Source organism: Fusarium solani (genome assembly GCF_023522795.1).
Source record: "Fusarium solani strain SB1 chromosome Unknown bctg00000004, whole genome shotgun sequence".
Classification (NCBI taxonomy): domain Eukaryota; kingdom Fungi; phylum Ascomycota; class Sordariomycetes; order Hypocreales; family Nectriaceae; genus Fusarium; species Fusarium solani.
In genome coordinates, this window is record NW_027072152.1 from 2164741 (window position 1) to 2189935 (window position 25195).

The following is a 25195-nucleotide window of genomic DNA, read 5'->3' on the forward strand; positions in this document are numbered from 1 at the left end:
GTCATGCTTAACCAACAAGGGTGCTCCGTCACTCGAAACTGCCGGCAAAACAATAGGTAGTCAATCTTGGGTGGCCCTCGCTTGGCTCGGCTGCTTCTTGAGTTCTCCATTGCGGTCTTTCCTTGGCGCCACGATACTAGGGCTGTCCCAGCGCTGTCTTACCTAGTAGGGCGAGTCGACCCATGGCTCAACGGCTGCCCGAGAGCACGCTGAAGAAGCTGACCAGATGGCCCCAGAATGGCATTCCTCTGGCCATCGACGCTTTATGCACTGCGGCACCGTGTCTGTGCTACCGGGACAGGACCGACTGCCGCAGTCTTAGTCTGGCCCGTTACAATGATGATGCTGGTTCCCGCTGCAGGCCAACGTTTTGGTCTTCCTGACCCCCTACATCCCAGGATTGCGATCGCGACTTTTCCTCTTGCTGAAAACACAGACCCTAGGCAGTCTAGCCTTTATCCATACGTCTTGTGGAAGACCCTGATCCTGGGCGATTCCTTGTCTTCTTGATCCACACCCATTCAGCCCTCTGTTCTCGACCCCCCCAAACCCCAACCCCAACCCCAAACGACTACCGTCTTCGAACCCTACCGACCACTTCATGCGTTGTCCATCTAGTCATAGCGTCTGGCGACTTGCCTTCCTGTCGTGGCAGATTCGTCTCATCTCTTTCTTTTTCCTTCCTGAACCAAAGCCGTTGAATGTTGCTCGCTTCTGTATCCGCAACTCATCTCTGGGCTTCTTCCCTGTCAGACTCCGTCTTTAATTAAAGTCGATATCTTCGAGACGGAACGGCTCCGACGATCTAGAGCCTCGGGGACCATATCCAACACGTACGGAGCTGAAAGTCCCTGGCCCTTGAATAGATCGACAGCCGACTTCTTCGATTCAAGCGGGTCAGATTCTATTTATCTGACGCTCCTGCCGCCTTTACCATCCTTCACTCCCGCATCGAAATACGAAAGAGACCCGTCTGCCAAGTTTCACATTGTCCAGCGACGAGCCAGCATCCCAGTCTCGAGGGCAGCATACAAGAACGGACGACCCCCTTGGAGCTCTTCAGGTCGAATCCCCAAGCACCCATCGATCTCTATTCCTCTCCGTCCGATCAGCCTCCCGGTTCTATGGAGTGCTTGTTAACCTAATCAATAATTACCCCGGACGAGATCGAACCGTTTCTAGCACGCTTCAGCTATTATCATGAGACAATAATCGTTTGTACCATCTCACCACTATCCCTTACGACGGAACCAGACCTCGCTCGACACTACAGCCATCTTGTCGACTTCTTGTGTCAGTTCCGTTCCTAATCAACTGGAAACAACACCCACGCCTAACACCCCCAGAATCTCACAACTTTATCTTAATCCATTATTCTTTAAACACACTTCGACATCGTCTTCAGCCATGAAGATTGAATCGATCCTCAACCAGTCCACGGGGCTAGGGCCTGGAGCGGAAAGCAAAGGGGACAGAACATCGCCGTCTGGTCCGAAGAATGGCCCAGAGGGGCCTTACTTCTCGCTGCCAACTCCTTCTCCAGAATGCGCACCCTCTAAAACAGCCAGTGGACAGCCAGACAGTCGAACCCGGACTCCCTGGGATGCAGGCGGCTACTCTCTACCCAGAGAACCCAGCTCAAACACTTCCTCGCGATCGTCCTTCGCTTTTCTCTCACCGAGAGACCATAGGGACACTGCGAGACCTACTGATGCATCAAATGATTCCAATTATCACTCCCGACGGATGTCTATGGAAACGTCAACAACTGCAGTGTCTCCTGGCGTCGCAACGCCTTACTCTTTACCAGTTCGGTACGCAGCAACTTCCCATCGGTACTGTTACCACACATTATGGAATCTGATATGATGTTACTCAGGATGCATTCCATTCCAGATGTTCAGCAGGATTCATGGACTTCAACGCAGTAGGTTCCATGTCCTTCATTAGGCCCGTCATGGCCGAAGCCCCTCATTGTATTTCGTAGTCTCGTCTGACAGATCGACCATCACAGTGAAGTCCGCCCTTCACATCACGCAAGGAGGTCAGTATCTTTCCTTTGCTTTTTAGTACCTGCGATCCCAATAATCTTGGACCCTTCCTCTTGTTTCCCTCTATTTAACTTTTTAGATCCTGCCCTTCTTTCAGCTCCCGTATGCTAATGCTGGTAAAGATCCAGTGTTTGGACCGATTACAACGTAACCCCTGGCACAGGAAACCACAAGGTCTCGGATAGTCGTAGCAGCTTCTCGTCTTGCTGTTCATCGACCTTCTCCGCTGGGCACTCGAGGATCTCTTCTATCTCAACCATCAATGGGAGCCACCAATTGGGTTCTGGAATCGCCGACTTGGAGGCTAAACTGGAACGTCTCCCGAGACTGACAGCACCTCCGCCACCAGCTGCCCCTACACCTTCTCCCAAGCCAGAAGCCCAGTTGCCCCGAGCTGTTGGAGCAACTTCCGCTAGGGCATTATCCTCCAGCAGCCCATCTGACTCACTCTTGGAGGCTCGGATGATGAAGCGCAGGCGTGGCCATCTATCTCAAGACCAAAGGTGAGTTGTTTTCTCGCTGTTTTTCAGAATCGTGCGACCACACCGCCCCCCTTATCCCATCTCCAACAACCCAGCTATGAGGGACCCGTCCGATGTTACGCTTCGTGAATAGGCAGGAGAGGTTTTTTTATTCCGAGTCAAAGGCACGGGAATTCCATATCAGTGGACTCGACCGTCCGCTGGCCCTCACATGCCGCTATTGACGTCAGTGAATCGCGAATGGGGCTATTTCCTATTGTCACGAGAACAATAGCTGCCTACTGCAGCGCTGCCGTAAAGGGCTGGCAGTTGGGGTTGTCAAAGCTGCATGGCTAGAAAGAGAACTCTCGTCTGTGCATCACTGCCACAAGCCGTCCTCGGAAAAGCGAAGGCTGTTTATCACCCCCTGGTGACTCCCGCCGTCCTCTATTGTGAAACCCTTTTGAGCAAACGTCTTCTTCACCAAACAGAACTCGGTTGCTCTGCTGTTTGCCCTTTTCAAACCCCCTCATTGGCGCTCCGTCTGCTCTCGATCTTCCACCATAAATCGAGTCCTCGAGCACATGCTGACTTCTTTCCTCCAGCAACTTCAAGCCCAGAGACCACTTCTTGCATTCTTTGGACCGCGTCCATAAGCGTACCATCTCTGCACCCAACCCCCCTCAAAGCTCTGCTTCAGCTTTCACCCGCATCCCTACGACTTTGCCGTCGCTCGCATCCGGGCATTTCGAGGCAACATTGTCGCCATCGCCTCGCCTCAACATCGCCCATCAACGTGCAGGTTCTGAGCACAATCAGTGGTGCCGCCTGGAAGAGATCTCGCCAGCTGCTAGTATGGCCACGAGGTCTCCCTCGCGTGAGATTCACGATAACGAGAGAGCCATGTCCGCCAACGACATTCAAGGTACGTGCTCTCCCGCTTCTATGTTCTCGAGACTCGACTAACTCCACCAAGCTGCTTCTCGCGGCGCTATGCCTCAAGCTGGCCCCAACGATCGCGTTCTCACAGCTTGCCGCCGCTTCAGAAAGGTGGAGGTGAACAAGCCTCTCGAAGGAGGCGATATTTGCATGGCAGTCGAGAACTGTACCACAGGTTCCGTCCCACGAAAGGTCATTTCCCACCTTTTTGGTCGCAACAAGGTCTGCACTCGCCGCATCCCTGAACGGGTCTGGGTCTGCATGTGCCGCAAGCATTACCAGCGAATGCGGTACCGAAAGGGTGCAGACTTCAGCGTGACGCAGATCGGGATGGTCTATGAGCAGATTGTTCGCATGATCTTCTGGAGCCGAGGTTTGGAAAGCGCCAACAGAGTCAACCAAGAGGCCATTACCATTCGATCCTGGACATTTTCAATCCGCAAGCGGGAGCTTAAGCGTCTCGTTGACACCAACGGGCGGGACCTTGTTCCTCGATGGATTGTTCAGAGCCTAGGAGATGGAAAGACTCATGACGAGATCCTCGATATTGTCGAACGCCTACACCATGAGATTCAACAAGGTATCCTGAAGGATGTCCCCCCTGTCGAGTTTCTTCCCGAAGTTGTCGACGCCTACACCAACGTTCCTGCCCAGCTCTCCACTCACATCAACCGCGAGAGTTCCAATGAAGTTGACGTGTCAGCCATCAACCGGTCTGGCCGCCTGGGGCAGCTTGGAGAGGCTACAGAGTCTCCCATCTCTTTTGTCAAGGACTCTTCACCCCTCGAACCCGTCCAAGAAGAAGGGTCCATGAGCGAGCGCAGCAGCGAGGCCTTTTCTTCGCCCACTCCCCCCGCAACTTTTGACGATCGCCAGTACGGGCTCAGGCCTGGCCATCACAACCAGCAGCAGGCCGATGATGCACACAGCCACACGGCCAACTACGCGTTCGGAGCCAGATCCCCCCTTGTCGACCCTGGCATGACTGCGTTCGCCGACAGACGCGGTAGCGTCCCCTATTATGACAGTCAGAACCCAACACAACCCTCACTGAATCACTTCGGTATTAATTATCAACTGCAGGCTCCAGCGAGCGATCCCCGAGGATCACACGATAGCATGTTTCATGCTCCGGGCACCTATGCAGGTGGCGGCCAACGTGGCCCAACTGATTTTGTGCTGATTGATAGACCCTCCAGCTATTTGAACACTTCGGAAATAATGCCACAGGGAGGCTACGAGATGCATCCCGCAGGCTACGGTAACCTTGGCACTCGTGAAGCCCATGGCCTGTATGGTACACCAGGTGAATACCAGACCCCGCCCATCTACTTCAACCACCCTCAGCGAGTTGCCCCGGCACGGGCTCAAGAGGACGAACGGTACTACCGTGAGCCATTGCCCCCGCTCTCGGGTTAGCGCGGTAGATCAGGATGCTTTGCTGCTCTTGTCGATATCCGAAGAGCCGTCGACTGCTTACCAGCAGCCTCTTGAGGCTCAGGATCTTGCCTGGTACCATGGCGAGGCTGGATCGAACGTCAGCGCCGGGCGCACCGTGAACCAGGCTCCGTGGCAGTCTGCGGCCCACGGCTACGAGGATGGTTCTCCCGGCTTGCGTCAACGCTCGGGAAATTACTCGCCTGACCGAGAGGCGACTGTCTCTCACAGCACTGGTTGCCATCCTCAGCATCGTGGCATGGTCGGATTTGACGACAACCATTCCCGCGGCCATCATTCTGGCTACCAGCCAGACGAGCCGATTGGCGACGATGAGTAATACTACAATGGATATGGCACCCGGAAACTCGGCAAGAGAGCATTTTGAACAGCATCTCGACCACGACTTGGCACGGAATTTCACGGCATGCTGCTTTGTTCTCGCTGCAGCCGGTTGCCGGCATGGCTTACGACAAGGGACTGGGTTTTTCTCTGCACTTCGGCCGCCCAGAGACTTTGATTTCTAAGAATTGTATGATTAAGGGGACACGGTTTTCATTCAGCACTCGCGCGGTCTCCGTCAGGGGTCCGGTTTCTGCATTTCGGCTTTGTGTATTCGACTCACTTCAGCGCATGAATGACGGTCAATGAATTAATGGATGGTCACAATGGAACAACGAAAAGGCTGTAAAGGAAGGGACTGGTATGGATGGTAATGGAGTTGAGGGGGTCTCTGGAATTCGCATGGTAGTTCGTCCCTGAACTTGCCGATGATGGAGAGGATCAGGGACAATACCAATTGCTATGGGGGCAAGGTAGAGGTAGAGCTTCGGTTAGGATTGATAGTCGGGTTCTCAGCACCTGAAAGGTCAAAAGTGTGCAACTGAATTATCTTGGTGTCAGCGGTCGATAACTACCTAGGTACATGTTGCCTTCCAGTGTGATGTCCCCGGGCCTGGCCAAGCGGTCCTTTATTTGATTCACTCTCCCCTGAACATGATAACGCCACCATCCCAATCCTTCAATTCTCCAACATTGGCCCTCGCAACTTCGACATAGCCGAAACGGGAGTAAAAATCATCCAGGCCACGCAAGCCCACGAGCCAGGTGGCGACGCCGGCACGGTCGGCCTCTTGCAGTCCGGCACGGAGCAGCAAGGAACCGTAGCCACTGCCCTGCAATTCGGGCGAAACACCCAGACTGGAGAGATACCAGGCGGAGCGACGGCGAGGAGAGTGCAGAACAGTGGGCTCAAGGGTGGCGAAGACACGGTCGTAGATGGTGACGCGGTGATGGTCGAGCCCGGGGATTGGGGCGATGTACGACTGGAGGTTGAGCAGAGACTGCATGAAGGGAGCAAGCCATGCGTCTTTGTGGAGTTGAGTTAGCAGTGTTTAAGTTAGTGAGTGGGAGAAGATGTGGCGATACATACAAGGAGATAGCCATCGCTCACGAAAAGAAAGGGACTCGGTTGGGCGGTGCCACCAAGAAAATCCCACAGGCTTGACCTTTCCTTTTCCGTCGGAAGCATCGAGTATGGTGAGGACATACTCGGGCGTCCAGTAGCGCATCCAGAAGCGGCGGGAGATCCAGGTGTGGAAGGCGGTCGGGTCGACGGCACGGTCGGGAAACATGTAGTCGAGAAGGGCCTCGTTTGCAAAGCTCTGTGTGTAGAGAACGGCGGCGTCATCGACGTCGGAGAATGTTCCGGGGCGGATGCAGTACGTTGAGGGCATCTTGGTGGGTGGAGTTGGTGATGATCTGAGGCGTCGATTTATGGTGTTGAGGGGTTGGGGCAGCGCTTGGCCAAGACCTCACGAGGCGTTGTCTTTGTATAATTTATTGAGAGCGGCTTTGGAGGAAATAGATGAGTCTTTGCGCGCACAAACCACTAAGTCGACTTTGTTTTGCGAGATGCGTGTTATGAGTTGACCAGTTCCTAGGTAGTGAGATCAATAATCATATCATGCATAAAAAGAAAACGCGTGCAATTGCAAAGATGAAGTGTCCGTCACGCTAGCAAGCCGGTCTTTGGAATGGATGTCAGAAGGCTTGAGTTCGATCAAGTGGCTTCTAGACCATCAATTGAGTTGCGGGAAGGCGTCTTCTTTTTTCTATGGATGGATTTAAAATACAACAAAAGAGTGCGGTTGGTTTGGTTGGTTGACGATGGCGATTGACCTCCACTGTCACCTGCCAGAATTGGATGGGATTCTCACCGGGTGAGTCAACGGTGTGAGATGCATATTGTAGGAAGGGAATATACATGGATTTTTTGAAGTGGAAGAATGGGAGACACTCAATTCAAACAATTCCTAGGTATTGAGGACAACTATCCTCTTGACTCCAAGTTTCAGCTGCTAATCATGGAGTTTCATCGTTGCTACGTCCCACTGAGACTCAGCCGCAATGGTTACACAGCCATCGAGATAGAGCCATCTGCAACTCAACTCAGCCCAATTGGCCAATGGATAAAAATAGAGGGAGCTTGCGTTTTACGAGACAGTAGCTTGACGTTTCCAAGGAACTTACCGTCAGTTGATCCCGTATCTTGAAGTCTTTGTCATGTCGCTTCCATCAAGTGGAGATGATCGAGTCAAAAAAACGAGGTTTCCCGCATCTCGGCTCGTAAAAAAACGGCCCGGATGCCAAGATCATGGGGTCTATCGAGGCAGGAATCCTTGTGGCTGAGAAAAGAAGCGAGGGTTTTCGTTTGGTGGAATAGGTACGTGATGCGCTAATAAGGGAAAAGAGTGATTTTTTTGTTTGAATGAAATCAAGTTTGGCTCGTACTCGTTCCTGAAGAGGCGCCAACACACTCGATGGAACCGAGAAATTGAAGCAAGGTCGGAACCCGACTATGCATTGATCGCCGCTATTTGATTAAGGAACAATGAGGTCGTCTCATGCGTGCAGTAGCCAGTGATGAGTGGGCTAATATCTGCCTTCGCTTGCTTCCCTAAAAGAGCGGACGCTTCATGATGCAAGCATGCCATAAGCACCCGACGAGCTGGTAAGAATTAGAAGGTTCTGACAAGAAACAGGCGAAACCTGGGGAAGACGTGGGAATAACTTCGTCATGTTTGAGGATGCTTGATAAGTGCTTTGAAAATGAACGTGTCGAGATGCAGATCACCGTTACAGCCACAGATCGCGATCGTCGTGGCCGTGGGTGGTTTATCTTGTCATCAGCTTGTCAGTCGCCCTGGCCGGGACACATGGTGCTTAGGCATGATTATCCATCACGCTTCTGGGCTCACACTCACATTCGCTACGCGTATCCATCTACCGTAGGGCCAGTCCCACTTGAGTGGTTTGCATCCACCCATGGCCTCACTGGGCTGAGAGGCCGTCACCTCAATGGCCAACCCAGGCCTCTCCACCCCCCAAACCCAACCCCCGGGGAATTTTAGATCGATGGATGGGGAAAACGCAATCCATTTGCTGGTAAAGGGAAAAAAGGGAATCAGGGAGAACGAGGGAGGAGGAGCCAGAACCTTGCTTGGCTCGGACCGCTCGTGCGTGCTCTTGCAGCTCAGCGTAGCGGGTGGTCCATCAAATCCATGGATTGCAACCCGACTCTCCTACATACAGTACTAGCTATCCGTATTCCTGGGTTCATGGCTGCAAGTGCTTAATCCTGTCGGATGATGCCATGCTTATACCGCTCTAACTAATCAACTTTAGTTATCGCGACAGAGCTGCCATCATCATCAATCAGGCTGGAACTGGCCCTCGTTCTAGATCGTTTTGGGTAATATCGATTTTTTTTTTACCTCATCTCCTTGGCCTGCCTGCCTTCCTTTCTGAGCCTGCTGCGCATCTCCCCATACTCTTTCCCTTTCCTACCTAATCGCCGCACACTAGGTAGGTACGGCATGCAGTGGCAGGTGGCAGCCTTCCCTCTCCGCTTACCTACTACTGACTTAGGTACCTATCCTGCAATTAATTTTACCTCTGTTTTGCATTTTCCCTTTTTTTTTTTTATCCCTCTCCCCCTTCCAACTTATTCCATATTCTTCCTAGCCTGACCTCTATTTTCTATTCCACCCCTGCCCATCTCCTTCTCCTGCTATCTGTCGTCACGAATTCCTTCTTTCACTCTCTCCAAAAACTGTTTACCTCATTCTTCCAAATCCACACTCAGCCTCGACTTGTGATCGACCGTCAGCAGCTGACTAACCCATTAGACGTCATTCCCGTCCCTGTCAATCATTTCCCCCGGACCCGGCCTGGCCTGGCCTCCACTACCGTCCTGGCAGCTGGAGCCCTGGGCATCCATCTCCCGGGCTGGCATCTGCAGCGGACGGGAAACTCCATCGCGGTGCCAGGCCCTGGGGTCCCGTCCTCGACGATATCGACAGACGGCGTCTTGGGGATGGGCCTTCCTTGATTTGCCTCATCCCTCAGACTCCCGTCGAGATATTTCAAATAGCCCTCGCCTCCCCCGTCCCCATGGCTTCCCTTCTCGTGTTCACCACTCATCCACTCATCCATCCATCTATCGATTCCAAATCTTCTGTACTCACAATATATATATATCACCGCTGATTATACATATTGCTACCTTATATCTCATCAACTGCCTCCTTGTCTGACATAATCCTGCCGTCCTGTCAGACCCCGTCAGCACTTACACCCAGCCAAGTCCAGGTACTTTACCTCCATACCAAAGAACCATATCTATACCCGCCTACACGGGTCACTCATCCTTCACCACGGATCGAAAAACGAGAAACATCATGTCTCGCTCCGTGTCTTCTTCACGGGGCTCCGAATCTCCAATGGAGCCCGAACGTGCTCATCGGGCCTGTGAAAAGTGCACTCGCACCAAAAAGAAGTGCGACAAGGCATTACCTGCATGCTCCCGTTGTACCAGGTGCGTAGACCTGTCCTGTTCCGCTCAATTCTCCTCTGCTGTACTCTCTCTCGCTTCTGGAATCCCGTACTGACCCGACCCATTCAATAGGCTCACCACCACGTGCTCCTATGATTTCATCTACACGGCACCGACAACCGCCGTCGTAGACCCGGGCTATCTCCTGGGATCCAAGGATACCTTCGGCCCTGGTGTCTTTGACCCGACCTTTGATGTATCCAGCACCATGATCATGTCGCTTCTGTCCTCGCGCAACATTGCTTGGCGCGAGGCCACTGAGCGTTACTTTCAGACCATGAACCCCTGGCTCTCTGTCGTCCACCCGGAGCTCTTCGCTTTGCGCGCTGATGCCATTGGTTCCGGTTCCGGCTCCGGGGCTGGCCCGAGCTCCGCCGCCGATGCGGGACCCCGGGACCCGGCCGTCGCTCTCCTCATTGTTTGCATGCAGCTCGTCTCTCAGTACGACGACGAGGCCGCCGCTGCCAGTACCAACGTCAATGAAGGCAAGGATATGATGGAGATGCCTGCCTACCGCGCCGCAAAGCGCGTCCTCAGCGTCCTGCGTGGCCTTTCTGCTCCTAGCATCGAGCTTGTCCAGTGCACCATCCTGCTCGCCCTTTTCGAGTTTGGTCACGGCGACGTGCTGCGAGCCTATGTCACCATCGGCGATGCAAACACCATGGCTCTTGCCTTGCGCATCAGCCCCGGAAAGTACATCGAGGCCGAGCAGGACGCCCATGTCCCCTACGATGAGGAGGAGCGTCGCTGCGTCTACTGGAGCCTTCTCGTCCTCGATCGTCTCATCCACGTTGACTGCTCCCTCACCCGCATGCCGCTGCAGGTGCCCTCTCCAGCTGCTGATGATCTCCTCCCGACGACCAACCTCGTCTGGAACAATCAAAGCCAGCAGCCCGCTCGCGTCATTCAGCGCCATCCCGCGAGTGTTGCGCCCTCAGTGCCCCTGGGTCCCTTCCAGAGGAATTGCCAGTGCGCCATGCTCTATTCCAAGGCCTTCTCCCCCAGCCAGCCGGGTTCCGCTGATGCCCTGCTCGACAACTTCGTTGAGCTTGACATCTCGACTCGTGCCCTCGTCGAAGCCATGGTCATGCAGCAATCTCGCTGGGGAGACTTTTATGAGTGCTTTGCGACCTGTACTTGGTAAGTGAACAAACTTACCCCTGAAGTCGCCTGCCTCCGACCGACTATGGCTTCCTCGCCCTCACCGCACCAAACTAACAAACACTCTTCCCACTGAAAAGCCTCCTCCTCTTCCTTTATTGTCGTCAGCTCCGTGCCGCCGACACCATGTCTGCCGCCACCCCTTTTTCTCCTTCTGCGGCTGCAGACGACATCGCCCCCAAGGCCATCGCTGGCCTCAACTTCACCATCCGTATCATCGCCGACACTACGACCGATCTCAACGACCAACTCGCCCGCCGCCCGCACCTCCTGGGCCCCTGCTCTCCTGTCACTCCTTACTCGGCTTTCCACTGCCTCATGGTCCTCAGCCACTTTGAGCATCTTATCCCGGAGGCTGACACCAGGTTTCACAACATCTATTCGTCGTTGCACTTTTTTGCCAAGAGATGGGGCGTTGCAGGTGAGAACTAGCTACTTATCAGTAACGTAAAGATCAGCATCTAACCATGTTATTTAGGACAACTTGTCGGAAAGGTCGAGCTATTCCTCGCAGAAGCCGATGGCGCTCAGTGGTGCTTCCTGAATGAGTGAGTTACAGCCTCAAGATGAACTACATCGACATCAATCCATATACTAACTAGATAATAGCTGAACGGACCCACATCACGGTCTTTCGCTCTCTACCTTTATGCTTGCGCGGTTCACTGTTGCACGAGTTACCAAGAGAATGGGCACGCAAATCGCTGATATTCAACAACTCAACTAAAGCTACGCCCTGAGGCTCATCATCGCTCCGCCAGCCGCTCAACCACCGCGAGGTTTCATCACAATCTATTCTCCGCCATCAAATCTCGTGTAACACAAAACAAAAGTGATGCATCAGTCAAAACAACAACGCTCGTATCGTCAACAATGCATGCATGCTGCTTTCGCACTATCCGTTCAGAACTCGAACGGACCAACAACAACCACGCTTTCCACGTGGCATGCGCTCAACGCCAAACACCAACTCAATGAGTTCACATAAGTATATAAATCATGGTGCAGTCTTCTGGCACCGGTATCAACAACGGACGAGAAAAGAGAAATAAGGTTATGCCGCAACGTCAGCACGACGTCAGGGGGCGTTCCCCACGACAAGAATCAACAGGATGCCGTTGAGGAGACAGGCCGAGATAAAGGCGACCCAGACCAACAGCTGATAAGGGAGTGACAGCGGGTCACGTCGATACAGTGTCATACCCAGAGCACTGCACGCAGAGAACAAACTGGCAACCACACCGACAGTGACACCAGCATCAACCTCGACACGAAGCCTATGTCGGCCCGTAGAGATAAGGGTGCCGGCGATGAGGAGTAGGAGATAGGATACGGCGAAGGAGCAGACGGTGCCCCAGAACAAGGTCTTTTCGCGATATCTGCTCGCCTCCTGTTGACTGAGGCTGGGGAGGGCGTAGTGGGTAGCATAACCAGTCGTAGGGAACCCGTCCGAGCTGGCGTATCCCTCTTCCTCGTCGGATTCGCTGTTGAAGGCGGTACTGGAGTACTGGTTCGGCGAGTGGTTGGCACCAAGGAGGGACTGTCGCTCTCCATGTTGGTTGGATTTGAACCAACCCTTGGCCTTTTCGAGGGGGCCCTTGAAAATATTGTGTAAATAGTCGAATCCCGGAAAGCTTGTGTCGTCGTCTGGGTTAATGTAAATTGCATATCCATCATCATCGCCTGCACATTCGCTGCCGTCGTCATATTCGTTCCAGTACTTGACCCGCTCCGGTATTTGGGGAGGCGGCAAGACATCAAATTCGGGGCGAGGCCGGCTAGACGGGCGCTCTGAAGGATGCGCGTTGGAGTTGTAAGAGGCCGCCAGCGAGTTACGACGGTAGGATTGGGCCAAGGATTCAGGGGAGCTGGGCTCGCTCAGGACGGGGGCGGCGGCGTGAAGAGTGCACGTAATTTCGTCATAGCGTTGTTGGAGGGGAGAAAAGTCGCGGCGAGTAAAACTCTTGGGATCCGAGAGGATGTTCTCGTACAGGCGGGCGCCGAGAGTTGTAGAGCCGGTCCATTTCTTCAGCCAAGTCAGTACACGTCAAATGAAGCATGGGGCGCAGCCGATGATGCCATACCTTGTACTTCTTGGTTATTTTGCGGAACGCGACAGTCTGGGCCTTGACGAAACGCCCCAGGGCCTGGATGTCGCCTCCGCAACGAAGCAGCTCCCGCTCGTACTTGGCAAATCTCCTCTGGTGCTTAATGGCTGAATCCTCCGTCATTTGGTCTTGGGACTTGGAGGCCCATCGGTTGATGCTCTTGGCAAGGTGTTCTAGGTTTGGCTGTCAGCTTGGGGCATGTGATCGCGTGCCATGTCTCAATGGCACAAAGTGGCAATTGGGCATACCTAACCGCCGGGAGATCTCGTCGGCCTTGCTGCAGACGAAAAGATGCAGGCGCTCATGCTGCCGACCAAGCTCCATATACAGCCCATCCTCGAATCGCGTCAGGGCTTCGTCCTTGTGGCCGGGGATGGCCATGGCGGTGGCCTGGTCGCGAGTTGTATGTACTTTGATCTCATGCTTGAGCGAGTTGTAGTCGAGGTTGTCTGGATGGGGGAAATCGATGTTAGAGAATGAAGCACTGCAGGGCCGACATCGGGGACGTACGAAGACTCCATTCGGGAACGGATTCCCGTTCAAGATGCTGACCAAACTTCATGTTTGAACCAGTATAAGCCAAGAGGCGTCGGGGCCAATTGGGGTCGGTGTATTCGGATAAAGGAATGGGCGATCGAAATCGTCTCCCTCAAGCTACTCGCAATCGTTGCCCCCAATCCAATCGCAGGAGGATGCGACGCGCTGGGGAGGTCGGAGAGGAGCTCGCAGAGGGAGAATCGAGTCGGGATCAGCGGGAGGAGCGAGCGGAAAGTCTGCTGCTCAACACCGGGCCAAACTGCGAGTACGGGGCGGCGCGAGGTTGCTTCTTATACTCTATATAAAAATAGCGAGTCGTGAGCGGAATGGACGGTGGATGAAAAGCAAGACAAGATCTGTAAAATGGGCTCTTGGTTCTAAGGTGAAAACGGGAGCGCAAATAGAAAGCGGATTGGGTTGACAATTGGCTGGTTGGCGAGGGAAAAATCAGAGACCAGGCAGGGGATGAAAGGAACGAAGGCGTCCGAGTTCAACTGAGGCCCATGCGAAACTGGAGGGAACTGGGACTGGAACTGGAAGAGAAGGGGAATGACGTACGTACCCGATTGCTTTCCCCTGCTCGGGTTGAGACACAGCCCACCTCGAGATTTAGAGATTAAGGCCTGATCCTGACGATGGCGGCTGGATTGGATGGGATAGCCGGTAGGACGGCTGATGGGGCGCCGGGCAGGTCCCAAAAGCAACCTTTTAGGTGTCGTAAAGAGGCCGCCTCAGCAGGACCGGGGAGAGTGAGTCTGTGCTTGTGGAGAGGGCCAGTTGAAGCCGGCTTGAATTGGTCAAAAACACAAGAGACCCCTGCGTGCGGGCGTTGTCTTGGCTTGACTTGGCTGGCTTGGGGAGCTGCACAGATGGCGTCTCTTATCAACAACTGCTTGATCCGTCTGGGGATAGATAATGGATATGTATGTAGGTAGGAACTTAATCCTCTCCTCTGACAAGGATGGCTGGTTGCTGATATGGAGATACCGATCGATAGATGGATGCTCCAGACAAAGAAGCAAGTCCGGGGAAAGATAAGAGGCAGCGCAGAGACGGTCAAGATTCACCACACCAGATGGGGCGCCAAACACAGATTTGATGCTGTGGTATTGTCTCGGGAGATTTCACCGTTTCAGGCAGAATCTTGGTTTATCAGATAGTCGCGACGCCAACAGCGATACAATGCGCGTGATGCGACGAGATGAGATGCGGGCAGGCAAAAGAGGTCGAGACGGAATGAACCCTCGAGATTCCAAGCAAGCCAAAGCAGCGTCAACGAGACAAACGGTGTGTGACGAGAGGGTGTGTGAGAGTGTCTGAGTGAGTGTCTGAGAGTAGGTGGGCGTGTCTTCAAGATTGGTGATTGACACTCCTCCTGGTTCCAGAAACAAGAGTCAATCTCTCTGGCTTCAATCTTTGACGAGATGCTGCGTGAGGCTGATTGTCGTGACGATTTCGACAAGAGGGCTTGAACCAAACAAGCTCGAGACAAAAAGGAAAAAATAAAAAGAGGCCGCGTGGGAAGGGAAGCTTTTCAAGTTATATCCGAACCAAGGCCCAGCCATTCAGTCGTACACCATCCGCCTCTTTTCCTGTCTCGTCCAGGTCGACCACTCACCAGCTCGTGCTGGGCCTGCATCGGCTGCACCCACACCAAGAAAGAAACATGGTGGCCATGATGCGCGCTGCTGCACCATGTGCATCCGCTAAAAGCACAAAAGCACGAGCTTGCTTCCGCCACCCCGGTTAGCCTAGCCTGGCACGCCTGGGCCTGGGCGGATGGGGCGGGTGGGCTCTGGAGAGAGTGAGGGGCGAGAGTGTCAAGGGTCCCTTGGAGAGAATTGGTCCTGTGTGGTTTCTCTCGCGTAACATTGGACAATTGGAGACTCGGAGAGATCGTCGAGGATCCCGCTGTACGGTTGGCGCACGCCTGCGGCGTGCACAGCACGTCGACGTCTGGATCGTTCAATTGCGTTGAGCCTCGGTACAAGTGCAACCGCCTGCATCGGAAGGAGGTATGAGGTGTGTACAAGGGCTAGGATAAGGCCTGCTTGCTAGCAGATAGCAAGCATCTGCTCTCGACTGCGCTGAGCTCAACCAGCTGGCTGAGCTGCAACTTACGCTGGTGGTGAAACTGTAAATGCAACTCTCTCAAGGCGGGTTAGCAATCCGCTGGAAGAAGGGAACTCACTCGACCGCCTGCACCTGATGGGTAACTGGAGCAGGCTAGCCTGGCACCGGGCCCAGCGCTAGATGACGCTCTACACTCTGCTGGGTCCAGATAATGCCCGGCGTCAAAGCTCCCTCGTGGTGGTCTTCAGCACGGTTATCTCGTGGGAGGGGGACGAGTCGAACATCAATGTCAAGGTTAAGCTTCGCCATTAAGACTTCTAGTGGTTGATACTGCGGTGTAGGTAGGTACTTGAGAAATGGCTGATAAAGGGGAAGGAGTGACATGGCATGGCTTCCATCCAAACAAGCCAACCGAGCCAACTACCGTGCGCAGAAAACGCCCCTTCCACGATTGCACTTCATGGCTGGCTTACAACACTGGCACGCACAAGCCTAGTACACACACCGATACGGGAAGGCGAGTCGGAGGGTGTGAGCTTCTTTCGATACGATGAGGGGTCAAGTGCCGATGCCCGGCCGAGTGATGTGTGGATGCTGTCATCCATACACAGCTCAGCCTGAAGTTCCGAGTCGAATGGAAAGAGCAATGTCGTGATTCCTTCCTCACTCATGCCATACTGCGCTGCGGTGTCGCAGCATCCAAAAGTTCATCAAGAGATCCACGCCGCTGGGTCTGGTCTCTGTCATCCGCTGCATCCAATGCTGTGTAACACAGGCAGGCCCTGGCGTGGTATGCCAGACCCATCAGTACACGACCAAGCACCTCGGCTGCACAACAGCAGAGCATGCATCATCGCTGTCCCGTCGCCAATTCGGTCGTTGAAGTTGACTCTTATCAACTGTAACCCTGTGGCTGGTTGCTTTTCGAACCGAGACAGAAAGGACCTGGTGCCTGAGCTTGAGCAAGCCAAACACATACACCTCGGTACATGGTACGCACACAGAAGGTTTTTGAGGCAACTAGCACCAACGGTTTATGCTCTGCAGCTCAGCTCATGGAAAACACCCCGGCCCAGGCGAAGAGGGCTAGAGATGAGCAGCAAGACGTCCTGCAAGGAATGGCCCAGACCCTCCATACGACTCACTGCCCCCCTCGAAAGCCGGTGACGGCTTCAGTAGACGCAAGTCAGTCTTCGGTATGACGAGCATCTCCGAACCTCCGGTGTCATCAGAGAGTGTCACGTCTACAACCAAGTACGTAACCCGCCCTGTGTCGGATCCGTTGTCATTGGCAATAACCATGCCGTAACAAGCTCAAAACACCGGCAGTCGGTACGCTCAAAACGGCTCCGTTGCAGACCAACGACCAGCCATCGTGGGAGAACCCAATCGAAGGGAGGAATTGAAGCCATCTCCAAGCCCTTGTCAGCAGCCAGCATCCACCAGCCAACCATGGGTCAGAGAGCTGGGAACACATGGCAACTTGACCTATGAAGATCACCTGCGAGTCCCGGCGCTACTCTCAAGCCTGACTATTCCCAGTCATCGGTTTGAAATTTTCAGCCTCCATCGTCGTCCCCTCCTCGTTCCTTTGCTTCGGCTCGACAAAAGTTGGCCCGGCCCCAGTCCGCAACATCCCCGAGATCCTAGACGAGAGAGAGTCCAGATGAGTCCCACGGATGATGGGTATATGGACCCATGTCTCCATGGCTTCATGGGCTGGGGTTTGCTTGGGGAGTCTGGGCAGCGCCCTCCGGCTACTTGCTCCGGATCAACCGAGTCTTTGCCATCATCGTACAGATTCAGAGTCCCATCGAGTGTCTTTAATCCCGGATTATGAGCTGTTCTCTGCTCATCACCCCAGCAAGAAAACATCGATCGATTCTTGGTCTTCAGCCGTCGACCTGGCTCTGCATCTCGCTCGCCGTCATCTTGCTTATACCGGGGAATTTTAGCGTGTCAGGTCCTCCACTCCCCGTGGCTGCATGGGCCATGTGCTGGATTGACTGGCTCTGGGTCACCGAGCACCCAAGACAGGAAAGCTTGGCAGGGTCCCGCTCAATGCCCAGCTGGGGGTGACAGGGGCCCGAAGAGGTTTTCTCTGGTTTGTCAGTTGGAGGCGCTCCAGAAATTCCTCTTGGGCCTTGCAGCCAGCGCAACTTGGCTCTTTGGAGCCGCTCCAGTGGAGTCCAGGTTAAACAAGAGAGTGAGCCCAACGAATCCACTCTCCGTCCCATCCACCAGCTTTTGAATCACAGCAACCAACGCCAGGAACCATGGCCCATGCCTCGCAGAGACGCCCTATGTCGAAAACTCTTACTGCTGCGTTGCTCCCGCGCTGTGGAGCCCCAGGGCGGAATCTGAGATGACACTTATTCGCCTCGAGATGAGAGCGAAGACGCGTCGCCGCATGGATCGGTCCAGATGGCTTCAAGTTTAACCGCCAAAACAGCGAACGATGGGCGGGCAACGACAACGGTTAGCCGATAAGCAAATACGGAGCGCACCCGAGAGACTAGATTATCTCGTGCCCCATCGTTTGCGGCTCCAATTGGCCCCAGAATCCACTTGACCATACCAACTTGAACCGCAAACCGTCGGACCGGCAACTAACTTTCAACTACACGCGCAAAGGGTCTTTTTTCCCAAGTTCAAAGGGTCCTGGGGACCCCCTCGAGATGGGGACGGAAAATACGAATTTGCAAGCTTTTCTCCTTCCAGTGTCTGGACCTGACTATGGTACATGTCGTCGAAACGACTCGTCACAGACGATTGGTCGACCCATTGCGGTGGCCAACTATCTGTACGTAAATCTCGATGCGGATATGCCAAATTGGGATCTCGGTCTGGAAAACTGCATTTTGTCAGGCCTGCCCCTCATGCTCGTTAAGCCCTGCCTGTTCAGATGCCTGTCTTGAGGGCATCCCCGTCATGTACCCAGATCCACAACACGCCCATCATCTCGCTGCAAAACTTGCTGGTCTCATCACGTTGCGGCCCGTCACGGCGCTCCAGAACCCTGGGATCGACCCCTTCCTCAGCCCTCTTCTGGGCTCCAGGCAGCTCGCCACCGTCGAGACCCTCTCCTCCAGAGCCGAAGACCGAAGGAAGTTGATGCAGGCCCACTGAGTACACAGTCTTGGTAAAATATCCGCTGCACAGACACGGATAGGTTCTGCAGGTGCTGACATGCCGTGCCGTCAACCACGGGCCGTGGGCTTGGCTCTACGTTGCGAGAATACGCGTTCCAAATCTGGTAATGGGTCACGCACACACCTATGCGAGATCGGCCTTTGCAACCGGGGTTGGGCTGGGCTCTACGATATCTGCACTGCAGTCATTCGAACGGGGCGCGGCGGATAAAGCGGCCTACAGTCGGTGCTATAACTCGTCCTCGATGTAACAAGTAACGTTGTTGGCGGCCGGTAGAACAAGCTTCAACTCATGTGCGTCCGCTGGCAGAAACTCGAGAGTGCAGCGAACCAACACCCTGGGTCCTCAGCTGGCCCATGCCACAACAAAACAAGCCTTTCTGGCTGTGTCATCCCTGACTCGAGGCTTGATACCCCTGTCCAAACGCCCTTCTCCTTAGCCTCCTAGCCCGTGCTGATCCCTCTGAGCCGGGCATCAGGTCACGCGACCACAGGCATCGCTTGTTCGCTGTAGCACAATCTCGGGCGATAGATACAACAGCCGCGGTCAGGACGAGAGGGGCCCTTGCAGATCATAACAACCCCCAGCTCGAGCTCGAGGCTCAGAATGATTTCTCCGTGATTCCTAAAGCAGTCTTGTGCAGATGAGGGAACCACTGCGTCCGATACTCTCCCGTCCTCCATGCAGCTCAACACGAGGTGTGAAACATGGCCATGTACCTCAGGCTCTTCGCAATGGAACCTTTTAATCAGGATAAGGTATAGGCTAATTGCCAGTCAGAACTTTTGTTGAATCAAGCTTGATCAACAGCGGCCAACGAGACAAGGCTTCCTTCGTGACGACCCAGATGTATCTGACACACGGGTCACCACTGAACCGTGCTGAGACAAGGAGTGGCAGCACTGCCTCGTTCCCCATCTTTAATTTCCAACACAATTCCAGCCTATTCCTGCTGGTTTTCGACGCACTATCGCCATTGGTCGATTCGCATCCAACTTATCCTGGCTGCAGAGAACCAAGGCGTGCCTCGGCATTGGCCTAGGGTAACTGTTATCCGCGTCGAGTCCAATATCACCTCGACTCGACTTTCTCTGGTGGATCTACAAGTGTTTCCCTCGGGTCTCATCAGCGTGCGAGGCCAGTGTCGGGTAGCATTATCGATATGGTGCGTGCTGTGTCGCAATCCAGCTGTTCAAACATGCGCCTTGGGTGGCTGTAATGACGCGGCTTGTTGTGCAGCAGAGCCGTCACAGAGCGGGATAACATCACAATCCCTGCACATGATGAATCTGGATACAGGCCAGGACCGGGAGCGTCCGCCCGTTTATCTGGACTTGGTGGTATCAAGAGGGCGAGGTTGATATTTGACTTACAATCGACATGTTAGGACTTCTTATTTACTCCCTATACTTGCAACCCGGGATCTGTGTCTCTTCGCTATACCAATTGCAGAGTGTCACCCTACCCCATGAACCATGAACTATACTTCTTGCCGCTACTACTTTGACCAGTGAGGTTATCACAAGAAGTAAAGGAGGCCACATACGCAAATCCCGTCATTGGGCACAGGACTAACCCGGTGAAAGCTAAATGGCTGGGTTGTGGCTAACCTAACACAAGATCAGCGACGGCCACTCGCATATGGCCCTGGTGTGGCTACCTACCTGCTTGAACACCACTGCCCGAGTCTGCATCTACAGATGACACTCCGGGATGGCCACACACATACACACCCACCAACTGCCGGCATATCCTTGACTAATGATGGCTCGTGCGATTGTACTTGGGGGGTTGGCCAGCATCCATGCCATGGTCGAGTTGAGACATCAACAACCTACAGTGCGTGACCATGGAAAGTGACAAATACGAATGATAGGCGCCCTTCCGAGACATTGCGATGCCACCTGCCATGTTCATAATAGCACATATCTTTCCCGAAGTCTCGGCCAAAAACGTCCCGTGCTTGACCGGTCGAGGTTTGTGTTTGTACGACCACTTATTGGACGAGTCTTATGCGAGTATGGCAGACTATCAACGAGACAGGGAGTGTCCGCGCATTACAACCCAAAGGGACTACCCCAAACAAGTGGATGTAGTCCTTATCGCATTTCGAGAGGCTTGCATGACCTTGCATTGCTGATCCCGAGTCCCCCCCACCCCCTCTCATATGGATGGAGTTGCCAGCAAAGGAGAGTATGGAACCCGATGCTGTCCAACAACCTAATGGTCTGGCACAACCCCCCACTCCTAGACAGCAGGCGAATATATGGGAAGGACGAGTATCTATCACTTGTCTATCAGAGAAACATATGCATGTGTGCCCTGCGAGGAAAGCAAGATCGCGAGCCGGCGGCACATGCAATCTAGAATAGCCTCGGCACCCAGCGTCTAAGCCCAAGTCTCATAGACCAGTCAAGTGCTTAGTTTTGTGTTGTAAATGGTTCAACTTCGCATGGCATTGGCCACATGGAGGATCGATATTGACAACCCTACCTCGACTCACTCAAACAAATCCAAGGCATGGCTGGGCTTGCTCAAGTCTCTTGTGGAAGTTTTGCCAACTAAACGTCAAGGAACGCAACACACTGAGAGTTTCAACGGAAGTCACATGGTACACGATATAGTTGGCAAACATAACATCCATGAATGCTCCAACATGGGCAACTCTGTGCCTGTGAGTTCCAGTCTATAAACGCCAAAATGCATCAATATGCCACTGATCGAGTAGCTAGTCGTTATCCCCTGGTCATAACCGCCAATGCAATGCCATCATTCCCGTGCCTGGTCCTGCCAGACATGATCCAGGCCACCCTGACCAGAATCGAGACGCCTTCCTTGCGGATAATGTTCCCAACGAAAGACCCGTCAGCACTTGTGATTCAACACTGTGCCGACCTCCAAGACGCCAGAAATCTCCCCATTTTCCATTACTGCAACAATCGCCTCCGGTCCACACGCAACGTCCTCATCGAGGGGTGATGACTGCATATTGTTCAAGATATCTTGCGCCTGCCGGATAGTCGTGTCCGAGTAGAGTGAGAGCATTGATATCTTGGACACCAGAGCGTCAGGGAGTTCCCCGAGACTCTTGCTCAGATCATGCTTGTCGATGCCCCGTATTTGTACTGGGCGAGGCAATCTGATCCTGAACCCTCACCCATCCGGGTCGGAGAGTCGAAACCAGCACGGAGTAGGTCAACTCCGGGGCTTTCATCACCCAGTTCAGGCGCTACCGGTATATATCGCACCAGCTGATAGAGATGTCCTTGATAGTTCGAGGCTGTCGAGCGGCAGCACCGATGGCACCCCCTGGGTGGTTCCTCGCAAACACGGATGCCACACTTGCATGCATTTCCTTAGAAGCTGCCACTGCAAGCGCATCGCCGAGTGCGAGCGCAACTGTTGTCGACGTGGTAGGTGCTGAGACACCGAACGAAGTCTTCTCTGGCTCAGGGATCGGAGCCGGAAGGAGGATCGTGTCGGGGCGATGCTTGATGAATTCGCATGTCTCGTGGGAAGTATGAGACGTGAGAAGGATAACTGGAAGAGATTCGTCCAGGTGAGGCAGCATGAGAAGGAGCTCTTGCGTCTTGCCTGAGTATGTGATGAACATGAGTGTATCATCAGGTCCAATGATGCCCAGATCTCCGTGCAGGGCTTCCGTGGGATGAAGAAAGACAGCCTGTATGGCGAGACTCTTGAAGGTCGCGACCAGTTTTTGGCCTATATGCCCTGACTTGCCGACACCGATGATGACAAGCTTCCCTGTTGTCTCTTGCAGTCGGGTTATGGCCTCCACCGATTGGTTGAAACCATCACGAGCAACAGAGTCTGTCTCGTAAAGCCGTGTGAGACTCCTCAATGCCAAGGCTTCTGTGTTTAGCACGTGAATCCCATCCAGTAACCGTTGGTTTCTGAGCTGGCATTCTCCCCGAAGTTCTCGGTCCAGGCTCAATGGATCAATGGGCTCGCAGAATGTGTTGCCTGGCGGCGAAGCAGAGGGCGTTGGAGGTGACGGAGGAGGCATCGCAGGGCATTGAGATGCTCCGAGTACAACCACCGCACTCGTCTGTACTGGCCCATGGCCGGATTGTGGCAAGCCTGCCATGTCGTTGGAGCTCCTGAGGCGCAGATGCAAGTGGTTTTTCGAATTTTGGGGGTTTCACGGTGGCGGCTAGCAGCAAAAAGTCAAAACTTGTGCACATGCACCGTTTTCGGGATAACCGCTAGACGCTCCAAAATGTTGTTGGCTGACGATTCGAGTTGGCTGGCAAGTAAGTATTCTGTAGCTCCCGATTATCGGCTTCTCGTGTTTGAGCAACTGGTTCCGTCGTCGCAGGTTGCAGCCACAAAATTTGTGTAGCAGCGAGGAGAAAGCCGCAACAGTCTCGGGAATCCAATCCGATGCCACCAAAGATCTGGCGACTTGGCGGAGTACCAGCAATGAAACGGACAGCACGGGCTTCGGCGAAGAGGACCATATATGATTGAGATTGAAAGGCGGGCGTCGTCTTTAAGGTGCAGCCCGATCCTTGCCAGAGTCATGGACAACTTACGTTTGGAATCCGAGATCTGGGGGAAAGATGGCGGCATATCCCTGTCCAATTGGTTGTGCCATCGATTGCGACCGAATCCAGCAGCCCGATCTGGTTATGGTCGCGGAATCAAGTGGGTGCGATAAGGAGACCGAGACTATCCGGAGTTCCGACATATCCCACTCTTGTCACCGGCGGTTGAGTCAAGAAGCGAGATATTAGATTGGTCCTTCTCAGGTCTTGGACGTAATTGACTTCCTCGCCTGTCGGCCGAACTCGTTGGACTCGATTCTCAGGTATCAATCTGATCGCAAGACTCGGGCCAAACATCGAGCCGTTCACGGCGCAACGGCGGCCCCGAGAGGTGCCTCGGGTTGCTGCCGCTGCTGCTCCTTGCGCGGCGGGGGCGGGGTTTTTTTTTGTGGGAGTTTCTAGTCTATGATCCCTTGAATGAGAAGTCATGGACGAACCAGAGAACGCAGACTCGGTTCGGGACCACTTGGGGGAATGGCGCAAGCGGTACGATCGAATGCCGTGCTGAGTAAACCTCGTCCTTAGCTTGTGCCGCATGTTAGACAAGTTCCGCGGATCGAGTCGAAAAGACTTGGAGGCTTGGCTTGGCCAGCGGTTATCTCGGGACATGTAAATGATGCTGTTGGTGGATAGGTAGAGACATGACTGGATGGCTTAAGCTGAAGCATGCGAGGGTTTTGATGCGCTTCGCTTCCCGTCTTGGACGAATTGTTGATGGCCAAGCTCAAGAGCGACTCTTGGAGTACAACTCGGATATATGGCTGCAAAAATGGTAGAGTACGTACCTGTCAACCCGCACCTTCCCCAGTCTGCGAATGGCGGCTTGGAGGAGGGTTCATACGCACGTGGCGTTGGAGAAGGCAGCCTTTGGAGGTTCCAGAACCTCTGTCGTTCCTTCCCCAATGGTTGCTGATGGGCTTGCTTGCATCATCGTCATGGACCCTGCGTTTGTGTGTGTCTGCTTATTTGCCCAAGGGTCTATCTCCTCTTTTGACTGATGACCCGGTGCTCCTTATCATTGGGGTATCTTTCATATCAGCCACCGGCGTTGAAAGGAGGCAGGAGCAGCTCAGCTAGCAACAGCCAAAACAACAAACGCTTAATGCAGAAAGATCCAGTTGCCCTTGCAGGGGGTTTTCAAGGAAGGAGCGTGGGGTTCAAATTTACTCTGCCCGCTAACTCACTTTCTTGATCCTCCCCTGGTTACCTTGTCGTCTCCCCGAACCTCAACAAATGATTCAATCAACCACGGATGTTCTGGAGTGCGATATAGATATCCATTGACGAAAACCTCGCCAATCGCCAGTTACCCGCATCTTCTACGAGTCACATGGCATTCCCAAGAAATGCGACCTTTACCTCTGACAGCCTAATCTCACAGCATCGACAGGCATCAGGCATCACCAACGTCAACGTCAACGTCGTATTACCACGCACAACATGTCGATGCGTCGTAACAAGCATACCCAACAAGGGATACTTTGTGCAGCGCGCAATGTCTCATCAGAGCGTTGATCAGTGTCAACCCTCGCCCTTGCAGAGGATCAGCATTCATCACAAATAGCGACGGGAGTACGCGGCCGCGGCACAATCAATGGTCATGGTACACTACACAATTCATGTGCGGTATTCATGGATCGTGGCATGTCATCGTCACATTACAAGCCAGCCACGTACTGGCACACCGGCACTGGCACGGATCGACTGGGTCGAAATGTGGCATCAAGGTCTCGTCGTCTCTACAAAGATGGGGTGACGGTTGAGCACGATGCTGACACTCGATGTGGAAGCAGAAAACCAAGTGTGTCTG

At 53.8% G+C, this 25195-nt stretch overlaps 6 protein-coding genes across 6 annotated transcripts; 2 read left to right on the forward strand and 4 right to left on the reverse strand.

Annotated features, from left to right (window-relative positions):
• Window positions 1–1407: 1407 nt before the first annotated feature.
• On the forward strand, window positions 1408–5228 carry MRS44_007731 (uncharacterized protein; the record flags this gene model as incomplete). Its single annotated transcript, XM_065620635.1, has 6 exons — window positions 1408–1814; window positions 1880–1927; window positions 2180–2554; window positions 3118–3437; window positions 3489–4841; window positions 4879–5228. The coding sequence occupies 6 exons, from the start codon at window positions 1408–1410 to the stop codon at window positions 5226–5228; spliced, it is 2853 nt and encodes a 950-aa protein (XP_065476707.1).
• A 640-nt stretch (window positions 5229–5868) lies between these two features.
• Window positions 5869–6624, reverse strand: MRS44_007732 (uncharacterized protein; the record flags this gene model as incomplete). Its single annotated transcript, XM_046275984.2, has 2 exons — window positions 5869–6257; window positions 6321–6624. The coding sequence occupies 2 exons, from the start codon at window positions 6622–6624 to the stop codon at window positions 5869–5871; spliced, it is 693 nt and encodes a 230-aa protein (XP_046134260.1).
• Window positions 6625–9630: 3006 nt separating this feature from the next.
• Window positions 9631–11559, forward strand: MRS44_007733 (uncharacterized protein; the record flags this gene model as incomplete). Its single annotated transcript, XM_046269259.2, has 5 exons — window positions 9631–9767; window positions 9858–10925; window positions 11027–11367; window positions 11425–11494; window positions 11556–11559. 5 exons carry the CDS (start codon window positions 9631–9633, stop codon window positions 11557–11559), a joined length of 1620 nt encoding a protein of 539 aa, XP_046134259.1.
• Window positions 11560–12024: 465 nt separating this feature from the next.
• Window positions 12025–13616, reverse strand: MRS44_007734 (uncharacterized protein; the record flags this gene model as incomplete). The annotated part of the gene is made up of 4 exons (XM_046269258.2): window positions 12025–12972; window positions 13031–13227; window positions 13303–13503; window positions 13565–13616. The coding sequence occupies 4 exons, from the start codon at window positions 13614–13616 to the stop codon at window positions 12025–12027; spliced, it is 1398 nt and encodes a 465-aa protein (XP_046134258.1).
• A 2201-nt stretch (window positions 13617–15817) lies between these two features.
• Window positions 15818–16966, reverse strand: MRS44_007735 (uncharacterized protein; the record flags this gene model as incomplete). The annotated part of the gene is made up of 3 exons (XM_065620636.1): window positions 15818–15994; window positions 16138–16346; window positions 16810–16966. 3 exons carry the CDS (start codon window positions 16964–16966, stop codon window positions 15818–15820), a joined length of 543 nt encoding a protein of 180 aa, XP_065476708.1.
• A 5080-nt stretch (window positions 16967–22046) lies between these two features.
• On the reverse strand, window positions 22047–22925 carry MRS44_007736 (uncharacterized protein; the record flags this gene model as incomplete). The annotated part of the gene is made up of 1 exon (XM_046269257.2): window positions 22047–22925. The coding sequence occupies one exon, from the start codon at window positions 22923–22925 to the stop codon at window positions 22047–22049; it is 879 nt and encodes a 292-aa protein (XP_046134256.2).
• Between the last annotated feature and the right edge of the window lie 2270 nt (window positions 22926–25195).